General features: G+C 46.0%; 1 protein-coding gene and 1 non-coding gene across 2 annotated transcripts in view; both read right to left on the reverse strand.

The window, feature by feature from the left end:
• Positions 1-993: 993 nt before the first annotated feature.
• Positions 994-23,396, reverse strand: part of RGS20 (regulator of G protein signaling 20) — a 43,771-nt gene continuing 21,368 nt past the window's right edge. Inside the window, 5 exon segments of the mRNA XM_029068538.1 lie at positions 994-2,067; positions 3,316-3,550; positions 7,056-7,142; positions 15,677-15,702; positions 15,704-15,829. Coding sequence (XP_028924371.1) covers positions 1,891-2,067; positions 3,316-3,550; positions 7,056-7,142; positions 15,677-15,702; positions 15,704-15,829 — 651 coding nt within the window. The 3' untranslated portion in view covers positions 994-1,890.
• LOC114813347 lies at positions 21,030-21,167 on the reverse strand. The gene has a single exon (XR_003761069.1). It is a non-coding gene; the product is annotated as a small nucleolar RNA SNORA7 (small nucleolar RNA).

Genomic DNA, 23,396 nt, shown 5'->3' on the forward strand with positions numbered 1-23,396 from the left:
TTTTTTCCATTTATGTTCTCTATTCGGGGTCATAATAGGTCCATGTACTTTAAAATCATAACGTCCACATGGAACCATTGATGCTGTCAGCATAATCACATCTTTAATAAGATAAAACTGTGTTGAAATGTCGACTAAATTTAACTAGGATGTTCATGGATTGTAGGGAGGAGAACTGGACGGAACACAAAGCTCACGACGTCCGTACCCCAGCCATGGGGCAGACACATCTTGTCTTGTCTTTTGCCATCGAGTCATTTCCGACCCATAGCGACCCAACGGACACATCTCTCTCAGAACACCCTGCCCTCCATCTGCAGTCGTTCTGGTAGTGTATCCATAGTTTTCTTGGTAAAAATCCAGAGGTGCTTTACCATCGCCCCCTTCCGCGCAGTAAACTTGTCCTCGACTTTCTCACCTGCCGCTGCTGCGCAGCAGGTTGCCTTCCACTCGCTAGCCACTGCCCAGGCTAGGAATGTAGTGGTTCGGCCTCTGCTTAAATCTCCCTCCCGTAGCCGAGACTGGTAGAGTACTGGAAACTCCCCAGGTGCAACCCTGAGAGAGGAGACACAGCTTAAGCAGTCAAAAGATCCATCCCCTAAAGTCTCCAGTGGTGGAAGTCCCCTACCGTGCCAAAATGAACACTCACAATGTTTTTCTGACCTAACGCCAGCGTGTTTTTACCTAGTGTTTAAAATGAACCTTCATGAACCAAAAGACAGCAAATGAAAACATATGGGAAGAGGGAGAGACACCACTGAAAGAAAGGAAGGGAGGAAAAGAAAAATGACAGCAAGGCAGAGGAAAGAAAACATTAATTTGTCTCATGCAGAGATCAGGAATGTGTATATGGATAAATTTGACTTTCAGCCTATAAAATTCAAAGTATTTTTAAGTATTGCTGGGTAATATGGTTCACAAGTTGCTAGAGTTCTATTCTAAAAGCACTTGACTTTTAACCGAGTATTCCTTTATAAAAAGAAGTAGGGGAAGTATTGAGAGAAAAGTTTTGCTTTATTTTTTTATAAAGACTATAAATGCCCATACTTCATCTTCTCTTTCCAAAATAAACTGGAAATAGGTTCAGTTGGAGATCATTTTTAAAAGGGGGAACACATCGTTAACTTAAAAATGCATTCTGTAGATAAACCCAAATAGTAAAATAATAGTACCTCTTTTCAACAAAAGAATCATCCAAGCAGCGCTTCTCCAAACAGTGATTACCACAAATTTGAAAACAATCCATATTAACTCTCATGAGTGTACTGCTTGTATTATCAGTGTGTGGGGATGGGTGAATATAAACGCACCTTCTCCCCACATTAATATAGCGTAAAACTAGGTGAAATACCATTTTCACAAGTAGTGACCTTCTATTTATTTCTATTCCAAAATGTGAGTTTTCAACCCCAGGGTGTGGCCGGGGTTCGACCCGTTCTGTTTTTCACAGAGAGTGATGTGAGGAGGGTAGGGAGATAGACATTGAATTAACCGTTCTGCTTAGGAGCAAAGACACAGTCATAACTCATGCAAAAGAAAGTCCAAGAGTATCCCCCTATCCTTCAAAGGTCATACAGAACACACCGGCAGCCTTCACTAAGACACTCTTACCTCTGATAAAATGCTGCTAGCATTGTAAAAATAAAATGACTATCTTAGTAGAACGCCTGATCATTTTCCCACATCTTTGGCTCAAACGTCACCCGAGGTGATCCACGGCTGCCGATGGAATCCGCCGTCCAGTACGACAGTGTGCCTGAGTATTACTTCCACGTGACGTCCGGGTAGCGCTAAACACTCTGACTTAGATGTGGTCCGCCACAGTGTTCTGTTTTGTTCAGTTTGGGTTTTTGGTGTTTTTTTCCCCCCAGTAAATACATTGGGAAAATCTTATGCTTCAGATAAGGACCGAAGCAAGTCCTTGTAGATAGCAGAGTTCATGAATCGGGGGTACGAGTCTCTGTGCATCAGGGTGTAAATCTGAAGTTGGGCGTCGTCAAAAATGTGTTGTGATGGTTCCTGCATGTTCTCGTTGATCACCTCTCTTACGCGGGAGTCCAAGCTGACCTGGAGAGGATAACAAGGCATGTAGTCATTGGCTTAAAAGTCTTTCCTCTCCTTTCTTTCCTCCGTCTTTCTCTCTCTCCCCACCTCCCTCCCCCTCTCCCTTCCTCCAAAGAATAGTACTTGTTCTTTGCTGAGAAATATTTATAAGCGGAAGCAGTCCTGGGTCTGTGAATGTTGTCAAGTCCCAGTTGTCATTTTAAAATTTAGCAGGTAAAAGCCATGAATTGCTGGGCAGAAAGACTGGTTTAAATATTGCTAAGTTCTGCTGATGAAAATGTGTGTTTCAATTGATGGGTAGGGGCATTCCAATCATATATTTAAAAATGTATGTACCATGTAAAATTGGAATTTGTCAAAGTGTTTGACTAAGACCTTCTCATTCAATAGTATTTATTGAGCGCTTACTGTGTGCAGACCACTGTACTAAGCGCTTCTCCTTAAGATAGGTTGAAAACTCCATGAGGGCAGAGGCCGTATCTCTTAGTTGTATTTTCCCAAGTGGGAAGTACAGTGCTCTGCACCCAGTATGCACTCAATAAATACAGTTGATTATAATTACCACAATATAAAGAAATCTTTAATAATAGAGGAAAGTTGGGATCTCCTTTCTGTTTGAGTGAAAGTGAAGCTGGACTTAACAGAAATGAGTATGGAATTTAGGGAAACAACTGAGGTCATTATAGGCGAGGAATGTGTTTACCGACTCTATTGTACCGTATTCTTCCAACCACTTCCAAAGTGCTCAATAAGTACAATCAAATAATTAAACAGAGCGTTCATTTCACCCCTTGCAGATTTGTCATAGCTTGATCTGACTGCTGACAAAGCTGAATAGGAAAGTGGGCACTGCAGGACAATGCAGCGGAGCTCTCACTCTGAGAGGATTGACCTTTATTAATAGTTCAAGAGTCGGTCCATTCAGGGGCAAATGTCTGTCAGGTTTAAAGTTTAATGTGTATGGTCTGAATAGGAAAATGTCACTTGGGCTTCTTCAAAACAGTTTACCCGAATCAGATCAGTAAAAATGGATTGTGTATGTGTGGGTGATATTTTCCATATGGGATTGAATTGCTTTGGAAAAAGCAGGATGTATTGAAATGTGAAATGGGTGACACGGCAGGAGCAGTCTCCAAATGTCAGAGCAAAGTGACCAGGCAGCCGAGGGACTAGTGTTTCCAAAGGCGAAAGCCTTGGAGGATGCTTGGAATGTATGGAAAACCAGCTTGGTGGGGGAGGAGGCTCACATACCTCTCTGGGAGAAAGGCTGGAAATGTAATTGTCGTATATTAGCTTGGCTTTCTCTTCGACTTTGGTTTTGCTGGCCTCCTGCTTCAGTTCTTCACAGGCCATCCAGAATTGCATATTCTCTTCACTGAATTCGGAGCGGAGGAATTCTCGGAACGTATTTCTTCCAGCCGGAGTCATCATCAGATTGTCAAATGACTGAGCCCAGGTATTCACTTGTTCAAGAGTAGGAGTCAAGCTTGGTGGAGTGGCGCAGAGGAGAAAGGAAAGTGACGCATTAGCGCAAGCGAATTAAATTCAGTCATGGCATGTGAAGGAAAGCCCATACGTAGTTCTTGGCCCCTCTCAGGCTGAGAGGTTGTGTGCAGTCAGTTCTCTCATCTTTGGGCTGTAAGCTTGCCACAATTTAAAAATGGTGGTGATCGTTCAGAGAAATGACTCTAAAGAGATCGGTAAAATCACCCGGTCTTGTAACCGTCAGCCTTGTGGGGAGATGGGGACGTACATACCTCTCTATTGTCTGGGTCTGAATGGGGCGGGTGTCATTTTGGAGAATTTTTCCGTTTTGAAAATATCTATTTCGGATCCAAGTTGAATCCTCAAACCCCAGCTCCTGCTATGGGGATCATGGCTGTGTCCCCCAAGGGTAACTTCTGTGAAACCCACCCAGCTACTTCTACTTCTCTGTGCCTCAGTTACCTCATTTGTAAAATGGGGATTAAGACTGTGAGCCTCATGTGGGACAACCTGATTACCCTGTAAATCTACCCCAGCGCTAAGACAGTGCTCTGCACATAGTAAGCACGCACTTAACACCTGACCAACATTATTATTATTATTGTATTACTGGAGTCTCCCTCCCTCCTCCTCCACCCACAAGATGAAGTAAATTCCCCTGACAGGCAGAATTAGTGAGCTTTCAAATCCCTGTTCCTTTCCCTGCTGCCCAGGGAGCCTTTTGGCAGCCCCCAGAGATCAGAGATGCTGGCATTAGGGTGAAGGGCGCAAGGCAGCGTGGAGCTCCCGGAACGCCTACGTGGCAGTTGCAAAGTGGGTGGATTCTTGGCAAATCAGGATGTGGTGCATGAACTCAAGAGCCCAGCTTCCATTGCTCGAAACCTGGATATCTGTGAATCCAGAAAGACTACAACAACAATTGCATTCCTTTCCTCTTTTTAGGGTGAGGGGCGTGGGGGGTGGGCAGAGAAGCTCAGGTGGACAGAAATGTGGGAGTTTGGGAGTTTTGTTGGAGAAAGGCATTTTTCCCCATGCCAAGTGATGAGTCACAGCCAGGACTGACTGCTGTTAGATGCCGAATAGGAAATGGGAGCACCATTGGATTAAAAATCAAATGGTGACAACTGTGCTTACATCATCAATTAGCTCTAAAAACATGAAAGAATGATGGGGCTTAACTTATTTTTTTACCACTTTTTTACACTCCCTTTTTAACATTGGGCGTTTGTCAGCTCGAAAGTGGAACTCATACATGACTTTTTTATCCTTTTCAGTTTACCAGTAGTTTCCCACTTTTGTCACGAACTCTTTAGTTATCGTGTATTTGTGATTGCAGATACTGAGAAAATGCTTCAGTTGCTTTTCCGAGGAGTACAGTTGCAGCAAAACATTAAAGTTTTTCTCCTGGCATTTTTTTTGGCAATTTTGCTCTGAAATTCAAGGAGTAGAAGACCTACTAGTATCCTACAAAAGTTAAACTTTCCTTAAGCCAGGACAATTACAGGCTTCCTTATTCTTTGTCTCTATTGGAGCTTCACTAGATGGTGAACTACCTTTAATTTTATGCCAGGTTTCTTAAGGGAATGGCAGTTTTATTCCCTCCATCCTCCAACAACGTGGAGGTTACGTTGTCGTAAAAACCCAGTTTTAAAGGAAAACATCCTTGGCCTGCCCACGACCATTTTCCAACCCAAAATGGGCCTTTTTTATGGTATTTGTTAAGCGCTTACAATATGCCGGGCAGTGTACTACGTGCTAGGTAGATACAATATAATCCAGTTGGACATAGTCTCTCTCTCACATAGGGCCCACAGTCATAATCTCCATTTTACAGATGAGGTAACTTGAGGCACAGAGAAGTTGAGTGACCTGCCAAAGGTCACATAGCAAACAAGTGGTAGATCCAGATTAGGAATCCAGGTCTCTGACTCCCAGACCTGTGCTTTTTCCACTAGGCTACGCTGCTTCTCAGAAGCATTCTGACTTGATTATCTTGTATCTAACCCGGTTGTTTAGTACAATGCTTGGCACATAGCACTTAAATATATTAAAAAATCTCTCTAATGCGTTAATTGATGAAGTGAAAACACATATGGCAAAACTGAGGATGCCAAGCTTTGCACCGAGTGCTGGGGTAGACACAAGGGAAAACAGAATACACAAGGTCCCTGTCCCACGTGGGGGTGCGTGATATAAACAGGAGCTCTAGTTCAAATCTGGGGTACGGCGGCAAGATTGTTAATAAGGGTTCGGGTTTCCAGTCCCCCGCAAACTCTTAGGATTGCTTTCCAAGAAGATCCTTAGGGAGGAGATGTGCAGGCTGAAAAGGAAAGTGAGAGCTAGCAGTCCATAGCGATATTATCCCTACAGCTAAAATGAGTGTGTTGTTATGTCACAGTTTACCGTGGACTGGGTTGCCCAAATTAGCTCATTCGAGCCCCAAAAGTGCATTTTTGGCTTAGATTATCCAATATCCCAGAGGCAACAACTCACCTCTGAAATATCCATGTAATTGAGGGGTAAATGGCATTATCTAAATAATTTGCTAGAGGCCAGTGGCCAAGACTGCCAAGAAGGTAAACTGTCGTGTGTTTGAAAACCACGAGTAGTGACTGAATTAGAATCCCCCTATGTCTGTCAGTAGGAACCATTTCAGCCCTTGTATTTAGCCCCCTAAGTGGCAGGTGTTTGCGGTTATTTTTGCCAGTTTCTAGGGAGCAGCTGAAACCCAGGCAGGGCAGGCTAAATAGACAAGGCTTCTTGCTGGGGCATTCCCATTCTTTCCGACTTGTCCCGGGGGTCCACCTGATTGACAGCTCTTTCCTGGAGGGGCTGGTGGCTCTGTGCTGCCGACTGCCAGCCTGCCAGAACCTTGGTCCCCCTAAAAAGCATTCCAGGCTCCCAAAGGGTTGAAGGATGGGGAGGGGGGAAAGGCGGAGTTGGAAAATTTGTCTCAACACTTGCTGCCTGTCGCGTCAGATGAGCACGGCTTGACACCATGGATTCTGAGCAGGGCTTGGAAGTGGAGCTTGAGTCAGGAGGCTCAGCATCACATGCCATTTATTCAGCGTTTTTTATGTGCCGAGTGCCGGGGCAGATACTATTTTATCCGGTTGGACACAGTCTGTCCCACATAGAGCTCCCAATATATCTTATTCCCCTTTTGTAGATGAGGCAACCGAGGCACAGAGAAGTCAAGTGACTTCCCTCAGCATACAGGTGGCGGAGTGGGGACTAGGACCCGGGTTTCCTGACTCCCAGCACCAGGCACTAGCCTCTGTCTGCGCGGCACTGTCCCTGCAGGCGGGTATTCCGGGGTTTGTTTTGTCCTGAGCAGCGCGATTCAGAAACGAATAGTTCAAGTCGAAAGGCCCCTTTGAGGAATACCCTCGCCTTAGGTGCCCCGTGGTTTCCTCCAACCCCACCGGCCCAAGCCTCTCCTGGAAATGGGTGATGCCAAACTGAGTCCGCGCTGCCTGTTTGCACCTTGCTGTGCTGCCGCTTACCTTTCTTCACAGATGGTCAGGCCCTCTCCTTGGACCTCTTGGGAAGCTCTCCTGGCCCGTTCCTCATCTTGATTCTGAACCGCAAGACTGCAAGGGAAGAAGTATCTGTTGGTCAGGCTGGGATAAGGAGTCAACTTGCCCCAGGCGGGTTTTCTCTAGTTTCCCCTGTTCATTTCAGAGCATAAGTTGCTCCTCTGGGACTTAGTCCCATCTTGGCCATTTGACCAAGGCTCACTCCTTTGACTGCAGTTTGGAAGAAGGTGGCCAAGCGTTTGAAAACTGCTGCAAACCGTTCTTTGATCTTCCATTTCCTCATCTGGGAAGGGGAGTGAATCACCCAGTACCTGCCTTCCCGAAGCCTCCATCCCACCCGTAGCATCCCAGTGCCTCCCTTCCTCCCATACCACCCTGTCCCAGTTCATGCCTCATTCATCCTTCAGTGGGGAAGATGCAGGCTTTGCAGACATCTTGCCAAAAGCTCCAAGCCTGCACCTCTGATTCCCACCGTGGCCTTGGACTCCAAATTAGTTCCAGTTTGGGAGCTGGCCTGCTGAGGTTAGTTTGAAGGGCCTTTCAGAAGGTGGGCTCGGCCTGAAGCCGCTGGCGGATTCCTAGCCCTCAGGTAGGTCTTGGCCTACAGCCCTCCCTTGCAGTTCACACCCGGCCCCTGTTCACCCCTCTTTCTTCGCGATCCCCTCCAGGCAGGGAAGACACTGCTCTGTGGGCTGAGGGTCCAGTCCCGGCGGGCAGAGCTGGAGAGAGAAACTTGATCAAAAACCCTTCCCCTCTAGCCCGCACCACCCTGCCTGCTCTCCAGTCAGCAGTATTGAGGTAACCATCCCCTGAACCTGGATGATTGAGTGACTAGCTGGCACGCGGTGTCCAGGCGGGTAAGTCAGCGACCGATCCTGGCACACAGGCACTCCTTCCGGAATTCAGCCGCAAAAACCTGCGCGCTGGCCCCATGATGCTGGATGGCAGAAAGGACCCCTTTCTGGATCTTTTCCCTAAGCTTAGGTGACTGAAAACAGGAGAAGGAAACATAGAGGCATAATTTTCTAATCGTCTTGGTTCGGGAGCACATTCCTAACCAAGGCATTTTAGTCACCACTAGTTCAGGCCTTTCCAAGGGTGGTCTTGCAGTGCTAGAGCAAAAGAGAGGCATTCACCTCTGCTTTATCTTCGTGAAAGTACACAAAGTGCTGTCTAACCAGATACATGACTCAGATTCTTCCTAGTTTCAACTGGCTGTTGTTTCTGCCTGCTATCAGCCCTAATGATAACATTAGCTCCCTCCATCCTACTTCATTTCTCTGATCTCCTACTACAGCCCAGCCGGCAGACTTTGCTCCCCTAGCACTAGCTTACTATAGATCTTATCTATCTCGCGGCCGACCCCTTTCCTACACCCTCCCCCTAGCCTGGAACTCCCTTCTCCTCAGTACATGCCAGACCACCACTCTCCCCACCTTCAAAGCCTTATTAAATTCATATCTCCTCCAAGAGGCCTTCCCCAATTAAGCCCTCTTTTCCCCAGCTCCCTCTTTCTTCTGCATGGATCGGTCATTTTTGGGCATTTGATATTCACCCTATGCTCAACCCCACAACATTTAGGTGCATGTCTTTATGTACTATAAATTGCTTTTTTATATTTGTCTTCCCCTCTAGACTGTAAACTCGTGGTCAGAGCACATCTGCTAACTCTGTTGTATTGTACAATAAAGTGAGTAGACGTGATCATTGCCCTCAAAGAGTTTACAGTTTAGCAGGAGTTCACAACATGTTCACAATTTAGCATAAAGTTCACTGCGAACCATGCAGTTACACTCAAACCGCAACAAATATTTTCTGGAATAATTTTCAGGTTTCCCTGGTACTTTCCCATCTGCGTTCAGAAAATCCCATTTCTAAATTGAAAATGAAATGAACTCAAATAGAGGTGTTTTTCCGATTGAGGTCTTGTCAGTAGGGTATGCCGGACAGAAAAGGAAATGCTGGCTCCGGGACTTACTCATGATGGTTTTTAGTGGAGACCAGTTGGGGAAGCCCCTCCTCAACCTAGCCCCCCTCTCTCCAGCTATTAAAAGTTATGAGGGGAGGCTGATGGGCCCAAGGCTCCAGAAAGGGTGAGGACCCCTGGATAGGTCCCCTAGAACGGGTATCTAGAGCTAAATGCTGGCTGAGCCATCTGTGGGAAGATTCAGGAGAAGTGGTGTTGTCCCTGAATGACCCGCAGCAGCCGGTGGAAACATTTCTAGGCTCCCAGCATTGTGGGTGCCGCTCCAGAAATAGTCTTCTTGGTGCCCCTCCCACTCCAAGAGGCCAGAACACCAGAATGGTGGGATTATCCGGGTTGGCAATGCCTCCCTTTAGACTGGTTGCCCCTACCCGGAGGCGGTCCCGAGGACCTGGAACTAAGGGCCAGTGGGTCAGCCAGAGTATCTTGACCATGCCACCCTCTGGGGCATGGGGCGAGGCCTCTCTTTTTGTACCCATTAAGTGGTTAATAAATCCTATTTCAAATACCGCTCCTACTAAGTCCCGAGGTCACCAACGACGAGGGCTATGTCCATTTCCAACACTGACTTTGTTGGATTGCTTTTATTTGAATTGTTTTCTTGCGAGAGGTCTGTTCCGGAAACAGACCAACGGCATCATTGCTCACAGCAATATTGACTGACCTTTTACTGTATGCAGAGCCTTTTACAAGGCACTTACACAACATACAGAGGAAATCTAAGATTCGGTCCCTGTCCTTAATAGTGAGGGCTTGGATAGATCCTGGTGGAACTGCTAGGATGGTGGGTTTTTTTCCTTAGAATGGTCAGTTAATTAGCAGTAGAAAAGGTCTTTTGACTCTGCTTCTACAGAGAAGGCCTAGGGGTTCCTCTATTTGCTCTGGGGTAATGGTGGATAAAAGGAGATGGATATAGACCTAGACAGCTGAGTGGCTAGCAGTGATTGTGCTTGGACATTAATACTGCATGATGCCTTCGGCTCCCTTTGTTAAGTAGGATACAGGACTGCAGAAAAGATGGAGGATAGAGAAAAGAGGAAATGTCAGTGATGAGAATCTGGTCCAGGATTCCAAGGGGGAGCTGCCCCTGAGATGTGTGGAGATTGTGTAATAACTTCAGTTACAGCAAAGGAGCATCGGTTATTTTTCTAGCCTCCTCATGGTGGACTCTGGAAATCAGCCCTTGATAATGCGACATGGCACTAAGGCCCTGGTCTTCGTGAAAAAATGCTGTTTCCCTTCAGTAACATACTCTTGACTTCTTGCCTCTGGGTTTTCGGGATTTTGATGTTTCAGTGCCCCAGGCCCTTGCCAGGATTATGCTCCACTCCCACCGTTGGTTACGCCTTGAGATATACTTCTCTTCCTCCTTCCATCCTACTTTACTATCTCTCTCCCCTACTACTGCCCCCAAACCTTTCATACTCAATCCCTATATGAATCTTTATACTGCCTAGCCCCTGTGCCCATATCCAAAGCGACCAGATTTCCTGGAGCACAAAGTGGGTTGAAGTGGGGCCACTAAGAAGGTAGGAGGTGCAGGGGAGAGAAAAAGGCAGGAAAGAGACACGTCTCTGGCCCAAGGCTCATCCATTGTTCTTGTTGGTAGACTCCCTCGGAATACGGAATACGAAAGGATTGTTAACACTGAAGAGAGCTGTTGCGAAGATGGAGGGAGAGGGGAAGGAAGGAAGGAAGCACAGGAGCTCACAGACACCAGAAATTATTTTAGGAAACTTTTCTTTGCTTCTAGTTCCCAACTCAGTGGACGACCTCTCGTGGGTTTTCCACTGAGACACGTTAAAAAGTTGAACAAAGCGAAGCTTCGTTGTAAGATCTGTTTCAGGGACCAACAGTTCTTCAATCCTTCTGCCCCTACTTTCTGGGTGACAAAACCCTTTGGTGGCTTCCACCTTGGGAACTTCTGCAGCTCATTGAAAGAAGGCCATCCCTGTGGCTATCTTACTGCAGCGTGGCTCAGTGGAAAGAGCACGGGCTTTGGAGTCAGAGGTCATGGGTTCGAATCCCGGCTCGGCCACTTGTGAGCTGTGTGACTTTGGGCAAGTCACTTCACTTCTCGGTGCCTCAGTTACCTCATCTGTAAAATGGGGATGAAGACTGTGAGCCCCAAGTGGGACAACCTGATTCCCCTGTCTACCCCAGCGCTTAGAACAGTGCTAGGCACAAAGTAAGCGCTTAACAAATACCAACATTATTATTACTGCAGCAGGGAAGTCTTCTGTAAATAAAGGCTTCTGCAATGAGGGATTCCTCACTGGAAGGCAGCCTGGGGCTTGGGAGCGGCATAATTCCCTTCCCCCTGAAAATGAGCTCTCTTTTGAATGGGGTGCAAATTTGTTAAAGACCATCAGTTCCTGGAGGTTTGGACCCAGATAGTGGGGCTACTTGATTTCCAGTCAAAATTTTCCTGCTGAGCACTTCAGGCTATTTTTAAAAGGTTCCTCTTCAAATCAGGACTAAAAATAGGAGGCTTAATTTCAGCCCCTTTATTCTGTTTCATATTCCCTGCTCCCCATAAACAGTTGTTCTTGGAAAATGATGAGTGATTTGAAAGCCAAGAGTAATTGGACTTTTTCCTGGGCCATCGCCTCAGATGCAAATCGGATCTTCAAGCATCCTAAAAAAAAATGAATAATTTCAAACTTGCGATTGTGCAAATTAGTTTCCTTTGATCTTTTGAACATTCACAGACCAATAAAAGTACAGAATTGGGCAGAGAAAATTGCTTTGCAGTTTATTCTCGATTTAAAAAGAAAAATTGAAGATGATTCTATCTGGCAGAGCACACAGTACCTTTTGTTTCCCTTTATAAGGATTAAGTGTCTATAAATCAACAGAACACCTTTAATCTTGGCACCGTCAGATTGGCAACAGCGACGAACAAGGAGAGAAAGGTGCCTGCCATGCTGGAGTTTCCAGATCATAACTGTGGTACTTGTTGAGCCCTTAACTCTTTGTGAAGCACTCTACTAAACACAGGATTTGATACAATATAAGCTTATGGGATCCAGTCCCTGTCCCATGTGGATGCACACTCTAAGAGAGGAGAACAGGTGCTTCTTGTCTCTCCTGCTGCTGACCCCTGACCTATGTCCTCTCACTGGTCTGGAACTCCCCCCTTCATAACCTGTAGGCCACCACTCTTCCCACCTTCAAAGCCTCCTAAAAATCATAGACTAAGACCTTATTTCCCCTACCTCACCGCCCCTCTACATTGCCTACGCACTTGGATGGGCAACCCTTAAGCACTTGATATTCACCCCACCCTCAGCGCCAACACTTACGTACATATCCTTACACTCTGACATTTTCCCCATCTGTCATTATTTTCATGTCTGCGCCCCCTCAATAATACCATCGATCGATTGAGCTTACAGTTGAGGTAAACGAAGCACAGAGAAGTGAAGTGCCAAGGTCAACAGCAGGCAAGTGGCATAGCCGGGATGAGAGCCCAGGTCCCTTGCTCTTTTCATTATGCCTCATTACTCTGGTTTGCCTTGTGCCAGGAGCTTTTTACACTGCATGTGGGGCACAGAATACTGATTGGACCGGTATGTTCAGATGATGAGAAAAGGTGGCGGGGTGATATAGCCACATAGCCTCTCTTCTTCCTTCCTCCCACCTATAAAAATTAGTGCCTGTCTCCTGCTGCTAGAATGTTAAGTTCCTCAAGGGCAAGGGATCATGTTCCTAAGTCTGTCATATTCTCCCAAATGCTTAGTACAAGTGCTTTGCACATACTAAGTGCTCGATATTATTGATTTAGGTGCATGGAGAAGTAGCGGGGAGGTGATGTGCAAGTGAGAAAACTGTGAGGAAGTGAGGGTGAAGGGGATAGGAAGGACATATTGCGAAAGTTGGTGGAAATGGCAGTGTAACCCTGGGCAAGTAGCAACTGCCAAGTACCATTCGAGCCGCTGAAGCCTCAACGCTTGGGATCGATCGTCTAGTGAAAGTCAGCGTCGGGCTCTCACTGGACCTAAAGCTTCCCATCTTAAACTGACAACAGGCAGTTTCCCCCAGGCACATCTGCCAGATTGATATCTGTCCCGCTCCCTCCCAACTCCAGAATTCATCCTATGACAACAAGGATGGCCCAGTGGTAAAGCTCCAAGAGAGGAAAGAGATCAGTTACACGCAGAGCGCCGACGTATGGCTGAGAATTTTCCAGTCGGCCTGGCTCTATGGAGAACTTGGAAAATGGGGGAGAATGATACAGATGTACGTTCTCAAGTTTCCCAACGGCAAGAAAGTAAATCCTTAGGCCAATCAATCAATGGCATTTACTGAGTTCTTATAGCACCAGTGTAAATGCTTGGGAAAGTACACTATAACAGAGTAACAGAGTTGGTAACGTGATCTCTGCCCACAATGACCTCACAGTCATCCACCTCCTACTATATGTTCCGGCTCCTCTTCTAGCTTCCTTCTACCCAGGCCTTCCACTGAAAGGGATTTGAGATCCTGCCCCCTCGATGAACTGAATAATGCACTGAACTCTCCTTGTCCTTGAGGAAAATGATCATTCTCAGTGGTGTCTTCCCATTCTAAAATAATCATTTCAAGTTCTTGTTTTATTTTATTAAAAGTAAATGCCAACTTTAATTTTTAAAAAAGAACCTAACCTACGAAAGAGCATCTCTTTTATTGATGTGATTTCAATTTGCCGACTAGCGTTTTAAAGAAAATGGCTCTTGCCCAGCAGATGTTCCTTAAATATTAATGTGGTTTTGCAGTGGAGTGGCTCAGGGGAAGAGTACAATAGAATTGGATTTTCTTTAATTCCAATTTTGGTACCAGGAGATTCATTTCATTTATAAATGAAATCTTATTCCATTCTGTTCAGCATCTTGTCAGCATTCCTCTTTGTTGTTGAGGAATTCCCAACAAGTTAGGAAATACGACATTGATTTGTGCGATACATAATTGAATGGCAAAAATGCAAATTCAGAAGTCGTAGCATTAGGAATCTTAGGTCACTGAAGTACATCAAATTCTGTAGGCACATACTGGGTTTTCTGAATTTTATATTTAATGACCTAGTGGAAAAAGCACGGGTCTGCGAGTTAGTGGACCTGGATCTAATCCTGGCTCCGCACTCGGTTACCTGCTGTGTGACCCTCAGTTTTTTAATCTTCACGGGGATTAAATACCTGCTCTCCTTTTTACTTAGACTATGAGCACCAAGTGGGACAGGGACTGTGTCTAGCCTGATTAACTTGTATCTACCCCAGTGTTTAGTAACCACTTAACAAATACCACTATTATAATGATAATTATCATTATTATTACAAATTGGAGTTGAAATGTCTTCCTGAGGACTAAGGAGGATCACCCCCTGCCCCCAACCCCAACACACACACACACACACACACACACACACACACACACATACAGAGTTGTGTGAGCCAGACTCCCAGCCTTGCTCATCCCAGGTCTTTGAGAAGACCTGCATGTTTTCAATCCAGGATGAAATTGGTGGCTTCCTCGCCTTTTAGTTATCTGTATCTGGTCCCCTTTTGCTCTTCATCTGCCATAAAATCCCTGGCCCTTTTTGCCCCCACATTAAAAATGAAAAGATGACACTTCTGTAATAATAATAATTATGGCATTTATTCAGTGTGTTCCAAGCACTATATTAGGCAACTGTATATATACAAGCTAATGAGGTTGGAGACATTGTCCATGTCCCAAATGAGACTCACAGTCTTAATCTCCACTTTACAGATGAGGAAACTGAGGGCATTCAGAGAAGTTAAAATAACTTGCCCAAGATAACACAGCAAGCAAGAAGGCAGAGCCAGATTTGAACTCAGGTTTTCTGACTCCCAGGCCCATAAGCCTTCCACTAGACGCACGCCGCTATCGCGGGTGTACCGAGATGGAGGTTTTACTTTGGGAGCGTTCATGAACCACAGATAGGAATTCTTTACACATGTGAATGTACAGTAACGCTCACCCTGACAGTGCTTAGCACAGTGCCTCTGTTTGACCTGAAAGTGACTCCAAGAGCCTTAATGTCAAAAGATTCCAGATCTTTATCCTCCTTAGACTGTGAGCCCAGTGGTCTGGATCTGATCATCTTGACTCTTCCACTGCCTAGCACAGTGTTTGGCCCTTAGTCAAGCACTTTTTGGTAAAACACCATAACTAACTAGATCCCTCTTCCTGACATACCAGTTCAGAGGCATTAAATGTGATGGGAACCATCCATTCAACTCAATCGACCAAGCAGTAGTACTTATTGAACACCTACTGATGCTCCATCAGAGCAGATGGAGCACTTTACTAAGCAGTTGGGAGAGTACAGCAGAACAAGACGTGCATTCCCTGACCTCAAGGATGCTGACGATCCGGGAAAGAGATTTCAGATCCAGAGACGTTCCACCTTTCCCATGTGAGGCTCTGGGTTTCCGGGATGCCTCCCCGCACCAGCAGAAGCAGAAGAGAAAATTTAGGATTGGCAGACTCAGCCCCTTATCTTCACACCCATAAATTGGTGTTCTTCCAGGAGCGCGGGCCTTCCTGGCTACTGGCTGCTTTTGAGCCCAGTGGGTGTGAGCAAAGGAGGAGAGAAACTTACCATGAACAGCTGCAACAGCAGCACCAAGCAGAAGCAACAGCATATGGGGGTTTGTGGTCCCCACTCCGGGCTGTCTGGGGCAGAGCCTGGCAGCTCTTGGGGCACCGACGTCTGCCGTTTGCGCATCTCCATCTGCTCTGAGCCCATGGACTGCTGCGGGGGAGAGGAAAGGAGAAAGTCGCGTTCACATCTGGCCCCTGACCATACCGGAGGAGAACCGAAACATTCCTACCAAATGAGGCTTATCTGGGGAGAGAAAGCAAGACCCTAGAACCAGGCACCTGAGAGCTAAAGCTTTCTTGGGGAGGAGATCCATCTGCCAGCTGTCTTCAACTTATGGGAGGCAGCATAGTCTAATGAAAGAAACGGGACTGGGAGTCAATAGACTTCGGTTCTAGTCACAGCTCTGCCTTTAGCCTGCTGTGTGACCCCAGGAGAGTCACTTAACCTCTCTGTACTGCAGTTTCCTCTCCTGTACAATGCTTAGATTGTGAGCGTATTCAATCTGATTCTCTTGTATTTACCCCAGTGCTTAGCCCTTAGGAGGTGCTTAGTAAATGTCAAAATATTATACCCGGACCTCAGGGCACAGCGGGGTTGGGTAGAGACTCGGCAGTCCTGGAGCCAAACGTGGTTAAGCAAGAGGGGGAGAGGCGGGTGTTCCGATGCGGCACTTAAAGAGAAAAGACCACGGTGAGGGAAGACGAGGATTGAGACTAGGAAATGTGAGCCTTGAAGCCCACCCATCCGAGCCCAGCTGGGACTCCTGGATTTTACTTCCTCTACACTCGGTTTTGGGAAACTCTGGATTGGTCACTTACATGCCTTCTGAGACCGACTCCGCAGGCTGACCCATTCCACAACCTGGCTGACATCAGCAGGGCAGTGGGAGAACAGAGAGTCCTTGAAACTCATTTAATCTGATTTCAGGGGTTGCTTGAGAAAAACGTGAAGGTTTGCATTCCCAAACGTCGTGTCTTTGCGTTAGCGGTGCTAAGCAAATCTCCCGACCAGGGGCTTGGGGTTAGTGGACAAACTCTCCCAGTGCCTTTAGTGGCTAACCACTGAGGTGGTCTCAAAGAGGACAGGGACTGCTGTTAACGCTCCTCCAGCGCAGGTGGTCCCGGCGGCTAGTGAGGGAGGGGACGTGGAAAACTTCCAATTTCTTCTTAAGAAAAACTGGTGGGATGGATCGTACTCCAAGAAAGCGGGAGAGATGGTGGGGCGGGCTGGGGAAAGGCCAACAGAGTTCAAAACATTTTGCGGAGTTTACCCAACTCGGGAGACCAAGACAAAAAGTGAAGCCATCCAACTCTGAGCACCTGCCATCACTGATACTTTTCCTAAGCAGAGCCCCACCTCCCCCATTTCTCTCCATCTCCTTTCTTTTCTCCATTCCCACCATCCCATTGCCCAGTATCTCAGTGACATTGCACTTACGCACACACACACACACCCCACACCACCCACCCTCCGCCACAGACAGACATACACATGTATTACACCAAAAAAAAAATAAATCCAGGTGTCAGTTTTACCAGATCAAAGGCCATGATCTACAGGAGAGACAGGCTGCTAATTTTTCAAAAAAATTTTCTTTCAGCGCACCCCCTGTTGGCATTAGGGAGAAGATCTTATTTTGACTTTTCATCTACTGTTACTGAGAAATCGTTTACTCTTATCCCCATTCCACAGATGAAGGAAACCTGAGGCACAGAGAGGTTAGTGACTTTCCCAAGGCCATTCAGCAGGTAAGTGGCAGCACTGGAACTAGAACCCAGGATTCCCTACTCTCACCCCTTCGAGCTTTTTCCATTAGGCCACCCGGCAAGGACTAGAAATGATTCATCTGCAGTTAAAGGTTCATCATTTTATAATATGATATCAGCTGGGAACCTCAGTTTGCTCAAGTCATTTCTGAATTAACCTTCATGAAGAGGCCAACAACCTTCTCCAGAGATTGCCCGCTTCCAATCTAAGGGTTCCCTATTGCTCAGTTTCCCAAATTCCATGTCATCCTACCACCCCGCTCCTTGTAAAAGCACCTCATTTATGGATGTTCTGACCCATTTTCTTCTCCCCCTGCACAACACTGATCTTAATCCTGGCATACGGAGTAGGTGAAAATGATGACTGGATTACTGCCTCGGACTGGAAAACGTCCCCCCCTAAGCCCAACTTCAGCTGCCTTCCGGTTTCATGGTTACAAACGCCGCTATTTAACATCTTGTGTAACTCAATGCTATTGAACGGCTGGCGGATAACCTGACCTCTTCTTCCATTTGTTGCAGCTGACTGAGGAACTAACCCAGTGAAGGCAGTGAACCCAACCCATTCAGCTGGTGTCTGTCTGTCTCTCTAATGTCTCTCTTCTTCACTCTCTCCTGATATTGTCCCTTCCTTTTTGGGGGAGCCTCCGGGCCGGCTTCAGGTTAAGAGGGAAGGGTGGTGGGTAGGCAGCATCCCGTCAGATGAGGTGACCTCACAGCTCTGTGAGAATATTCCCTTCAGCTTTGGGAGCAGGACCCCGGGTCCCTCTCTCTTCTTTGTCATCTACGCACTTAGATCTGTGGCCTTTGGGTATTTGATCCCACGCTCAACCCCACCGTGCTTATGTGCATATCTTCAAATTATGTATTATAAATTTCTTATAGATATGTCTGGCTCCCTCTCTGGAGTAAAAGTTCGTTGTAGGCAGGTAATGTGTCTACCAAATCTGTTGTACTCTCCCAAGTGCTTAGTACAGTACTCTGCACATAGTAAGTACTCAGGAAATATCATTTATTGAATTGTTGATTGAGATCAGTTAATTGCCAGGTAAAGCTAGCATTTATCACTTGATTTTACAGTTTGGTACTTTTGAGATGGGCTCGGGTAGACTCATACAGCCCCTCAGAATGTCCCAAATGACATTTGGCTCCCGTGCCCAGGAATGACCTTCCTTCGGAACGACAAGACTGGAAGCTCTTCTGCTAGGCTGCAAGCTCCTTGAGGGCAGGGATCTTGCCTACTCGCTCCATTGTACCCCCCCAAACTCTTAGTCAAGTACTCTGCACACAGGAAGCATTCTGCCCACACTAAGCTCTCAATAAATACCAGTATTTGATTAATGGATAGATCGATTGGGACAGGAATTATTTTCCCACCTCAGGTTGGCCTGGCATGTCTTCCCATGTCCCTTACAACTAATAATAATGTTGGTATTTGTTAAGCACTTACCATGTGCAGAGCACTGTTCTAAGCGCTGGGGGAGATACAGGGTCATCAGGCCGTCCCACGTGAGGCTCACAGTTAATCCCCATTTTACAGATGAGGTAACTGAGGCACAGAGAAGTTAAGTGACTCGCCCACAGTCACACAGCTGACAAGTGGCAGAGCCGGGAGTCGAACTCATGACCTCTGACTCCCAAAGCCCAGGCTCTTTCCACTGAGCCACGCTGTTTACAACTGGAGGTGATTGGGAGGCCTGAGCTGGAAACGTGTGGGACAGAGCTTATTCTAGAGATATATGCAAAAATGAGGAACTTCTTTAGTGAAATAATAATAATAATAATGATGATGGTATTGGTTAAGCACTTACTATGTGCCAAGCACTGTTCTAAGCACTGGGGTAGATACAAGGTAATTAGGTTGTCCTATGTTGGGTTTATAGTCTTAATCCCCATTTACAGATGAGATAACTGAGGCACTAAGAAGTGAAGTGACTTGCCCAAAGTCACACCAGCTGATAAGTGGGCGGAGCCAGGATTAGAACCCACACCCTCTGACTCCCAAGCCCGTGCCTCTTTCAACTAAATGTGCTCTTTGAATGAATTAAGCAAATGGGTGTGTTGTTACCACAGCCACCACACAGTCCTTGAGTATCTAGAGGTCACGCGCCAGTTTAACCAACTTTCGGAAGGCCCGGGGGAAGCAGCTTTGCTAGAGTGGATGTTCCCAGGACCATCTAAGGGGAAAGTCAGGTTTGGCTGGGCATCTCTTTGGGTGCAGAATTAGAAATCCATTAACAAGGTGTCAGGTCAAATCACGTGGCTCCCATTTCCTCAGGAGCTCTGAAAAGTCATAGCTTATGGAACAAAGCACCTAAAATCTTCGACACCGTCTTGGCATTCCTCAATCTCCTCAGCTTCAGTGGAGTCCCAAACTAGGGCAGCCAGCTACAGGGGAGATCACTGACTCGAGGCCTATTTGCCCCTTTCTAAACAGATTACCAACAGACTCTCCTCTCCCTACTCCTGGTGACTGCAGACCCATAAAAGATGGAGTGGCACTTTGTCTACCTTCCTTTGAAAAGTAACAAAAGCACAGAGAAAAATGAAAGTGTCCAAGGGGAAAATTCCAAGAATGACAAGACTAAAGCAGGAGACTGGTTTAGCTAATCAGATCACGTATTATTTTTTAAATGGGCGAGATGCATTAGTGTTCACTACAGTCACAGAGTGGAAGTGAATGAATTAGGTAACATAAACAACACTCATCCAATTCCTGTTATTAGATTACATTATATAATTGGCTATTAAACAGAAAATGTTTACTGCCGTAAGATGCTGGAAACATATTAAGCCTATTATTATCCACCGTACAGCCTAATATTTAATTAAAATGTGGACCCAAACATGGGGTGACATCACATTTTGGCATTTCTGCCAGTGTCAGAGGGGACTAGGCAAAAGACTGGTGAATGGTCTATGCTGGATTATTAGCTTTGATCAACTCGAAACTTCAAAATATAAAAATGAATATGTGGATGTACTGTATCATTATCGTCACCAGAAAGAATTTCCTAAGCCTCTATCCAGACTTGAGTTAATCTCTGTAAAAAGCAAATAAGACAAGCACAACAAGGAGGATTTGGAGGATGGTATGGGAAAGGGATTAAAGGAAAAGTGGAAAATTCTGTTGGTGGTGTACAGGTCTTTTTTTTACTTACTATACATCAAACACTGTACTAAGTGTTGAGGTAGATACAAGGTAATCAGGTTGGAGAGTGTCTGTCCCACATGAGGTTCATAGTCTAAATCAGGGGGAGGAGGATTCAATCCCCATTTTACAAATGAGGTAACAGGTAAAGTTAAGTGACTTGTCCAAGGTCACACAGTAGACACTTGGCAGGACCAGAATTGGAGCCCAGGTTATCTGACTCAGCTTATGCCGCCGAGTCATTTCCGACCCATAGTTGACACCATTGGACGCTTCTCTCCCAGAACATCCCGCTCTCCATCTGCAATTGTTCTGGCAGTGTATCCATAGAGTTTTCTTGGTAAAAATACAGAAGTGGTTTACCACTGCTTCCTTCCGTGCAGTTAACCTGACTCTCCGCCTTCAACTCTCTGCCCAGCATGGGTGAGTTTTGACTTGTAGCAGATTACCTTCCACCCACTAGCCACTGGCCAAGTTAAGAATGGAATGGGTAGGCCTCTGCTTGTCTCTCCCTCCCTTAGCCGAGACTGGTAGAGTCCTGGAAACTCTCCAGGTGCGACCCTGAGAGGGGATATGACTTAGACCACGCTGCTCTTTGATGATCCTTGCATACTCTTTTCCACATAGCCATGTTTCCAGTCCCTTCTTGTTATCTCTTAATGTATTTTGTGTCTGCCTCCCCTACTAAATTATAAGGTTCTTGAGGGGCTGGAATCCTGCTTTTTACCTTTTTCTACATACTTTGGTACAAAGTACTCAACAATGCCACTGTTATTATTATTAGTTGGGGAGACAGGCACCAAAGTAAATTACAGATTGGTGGAAATAATACATAAGTATATAAGCTGTCTATAGGGCTATTAGGTAGAGAGGTTAGGAATAAAAACACAAGACATTTCATGAATATATATATATATATATATATGCCTTCCATGCTTAGAACAATGCTAATCTCCTCTGCATCATGCCAATTTTTATGTGTGTGCTGCCTCGGTGAGCACACATTTTTCTTTCTTGAACAACACCAGCATAAAATGCGGATCAAGTGTTGATCTTGGTACCGCTGAGAATGGTTTGCTCTGCTCCCCGCTTCTTGGGGAATTCCTTATTGCCAAGTTGGATCCCAGTGATAATGCTGATAATATAATTAGTAATAAGTGTGGTATTTGTTAAGCACTAACTGTCAAGCACTGGGGCACATACCATTCAATCAGATCAGACACTGTCCCTGTTCCACATGGGACTCAGAGTTCCAGGGGGAAAGAGAATAGGTATCGATTCCTCATTGTACGGATGAGAAAACCGTGGCACAGAGAAGTTAATTGACTTGCCCAAGGTCTCACAGCAGGCAAGTGATGGAACCAGGATTAGAGTGAAGGTTCTCTGACTTTCAGGCCATTAGGCCATACTGCTTTTAAAAGTTTTGCAGATCCAAAAAGAATCTCCCACACAGCGGTGGGCCCTTTGGACTGTTTTTCCAACCCTGCTTCCTTCGCTCCCAGAGTAATGAGAAAGCCAAGCTGACTCTAAAGTTATTTCTAGAGTTCACCGAAGGATGGATTTTTTTCTACATTTCCTATTTTCAGGACTCAAAGAACTCACCTACCATCCCTTAAAGCTCACTAATAAGGGTTGGAGTTTGGAACATTAGAGAGTGATTTTACAGAATCACTGACATTAGCACCCATTAATTCTGTTAAGTCACATACAACTAAAATTGACCCCAACTCTGGGTGGCGTGTAACCTGAGGATGAGGCATGGTCATAATAGGTTGATAAGACAGGTAAATATTGTCCTAATCCCTGCTATAAACCTTCTCACTTTTAAAACTGTTGTAACCGCACAATGAATAATTATCACCAATCCTGAGCATTTTGTTTAGATTCTGTGCCATGTCAAACTCTCCAGTTGCATACCGTCCCTCTTCCTCTTCTGACTCACTCTCCTTTTCTCCCTCCTAATCCTTTGTCTGAGATCATTTCAGGCCCCTTTCTGGGAAAAAAGAAAAAACAACCGACAACTTTCCACTCCTCTTGGTTCCCACTCCTTGCCTGCACACACCCTTGTGTTCATTCATTCATTCATTCAATAGTATTTATTGAGCGCTTACTATGTGCAGAGCACTGTACTAGCGCTTGGAATGTACAGATCGGTAACAGATAGGGACAGTCCCTGCCCTTTGACGGGCTTACGGTCTAATCGGGGGAGACGGACAGACAAGAACAATAGCAATAAATAGAATCAAGGGCATGGTTCGTTTCTGTCATCATCACTATCACCACCAACAGCAGGAATGGTGCTAAGTGCCGGCTTTGGGGAGAGTAGAAAACAGAGCGCTCTGAGTCCGCTCCCATGCACAGCCACGTGTACCCTCACCCTTAGAGTGCTTGCTAAATATACACCAAACACCGCCGGGGAAGAGATCAGACCTTGCTCCCTTTCCTGTTCCAGCGAGCTCTTGGCCCAAGACTGGAGTGGTGATTCTAATCTGGCCCTTCGGCCCACCTGGTCGTTCCCCAGCATCCCCACCATATCCTCCCTTTAGAAGGAAGAAAAGCTCTGGAAGCAGCTAGAGGAGTGGCCAAGTCAGTCAGTCAGTCAGTCGTATTTATTGAGAGCTTACTGTGTGCAGAGCACTGTATTAAGTGCTTGGAAGAGTACAATATAACAACAGACAGTCACATTCCCTGCCCACAATGAGCTTAAAGTCTAGAGACCATAGCTGTAGTCCAAGAGGAGCAGCCACAGAGAGTGGCCTCAGGTTCCAGTGAGACCTCCTGTGTTGGGAAACCATGGAAG

The sequence above is a fragment of the Ornithorhynchus anatinus genome, chromosome 7 (genome assembly GCF_004115215.2).
Source record: "Ornithorhynchus anatinus isolate Pmale09 chromosome 7, mOrnAna1.pri.v4, whole genome shotgun sequence".
Taxonomy (NCBI): Eukaryota; Metazoa; Chordata; class Mammalia; order Monotremata; family Ornithorhynchidae; genus Ornithorhynchus; species Ornithorhynchus anatinus.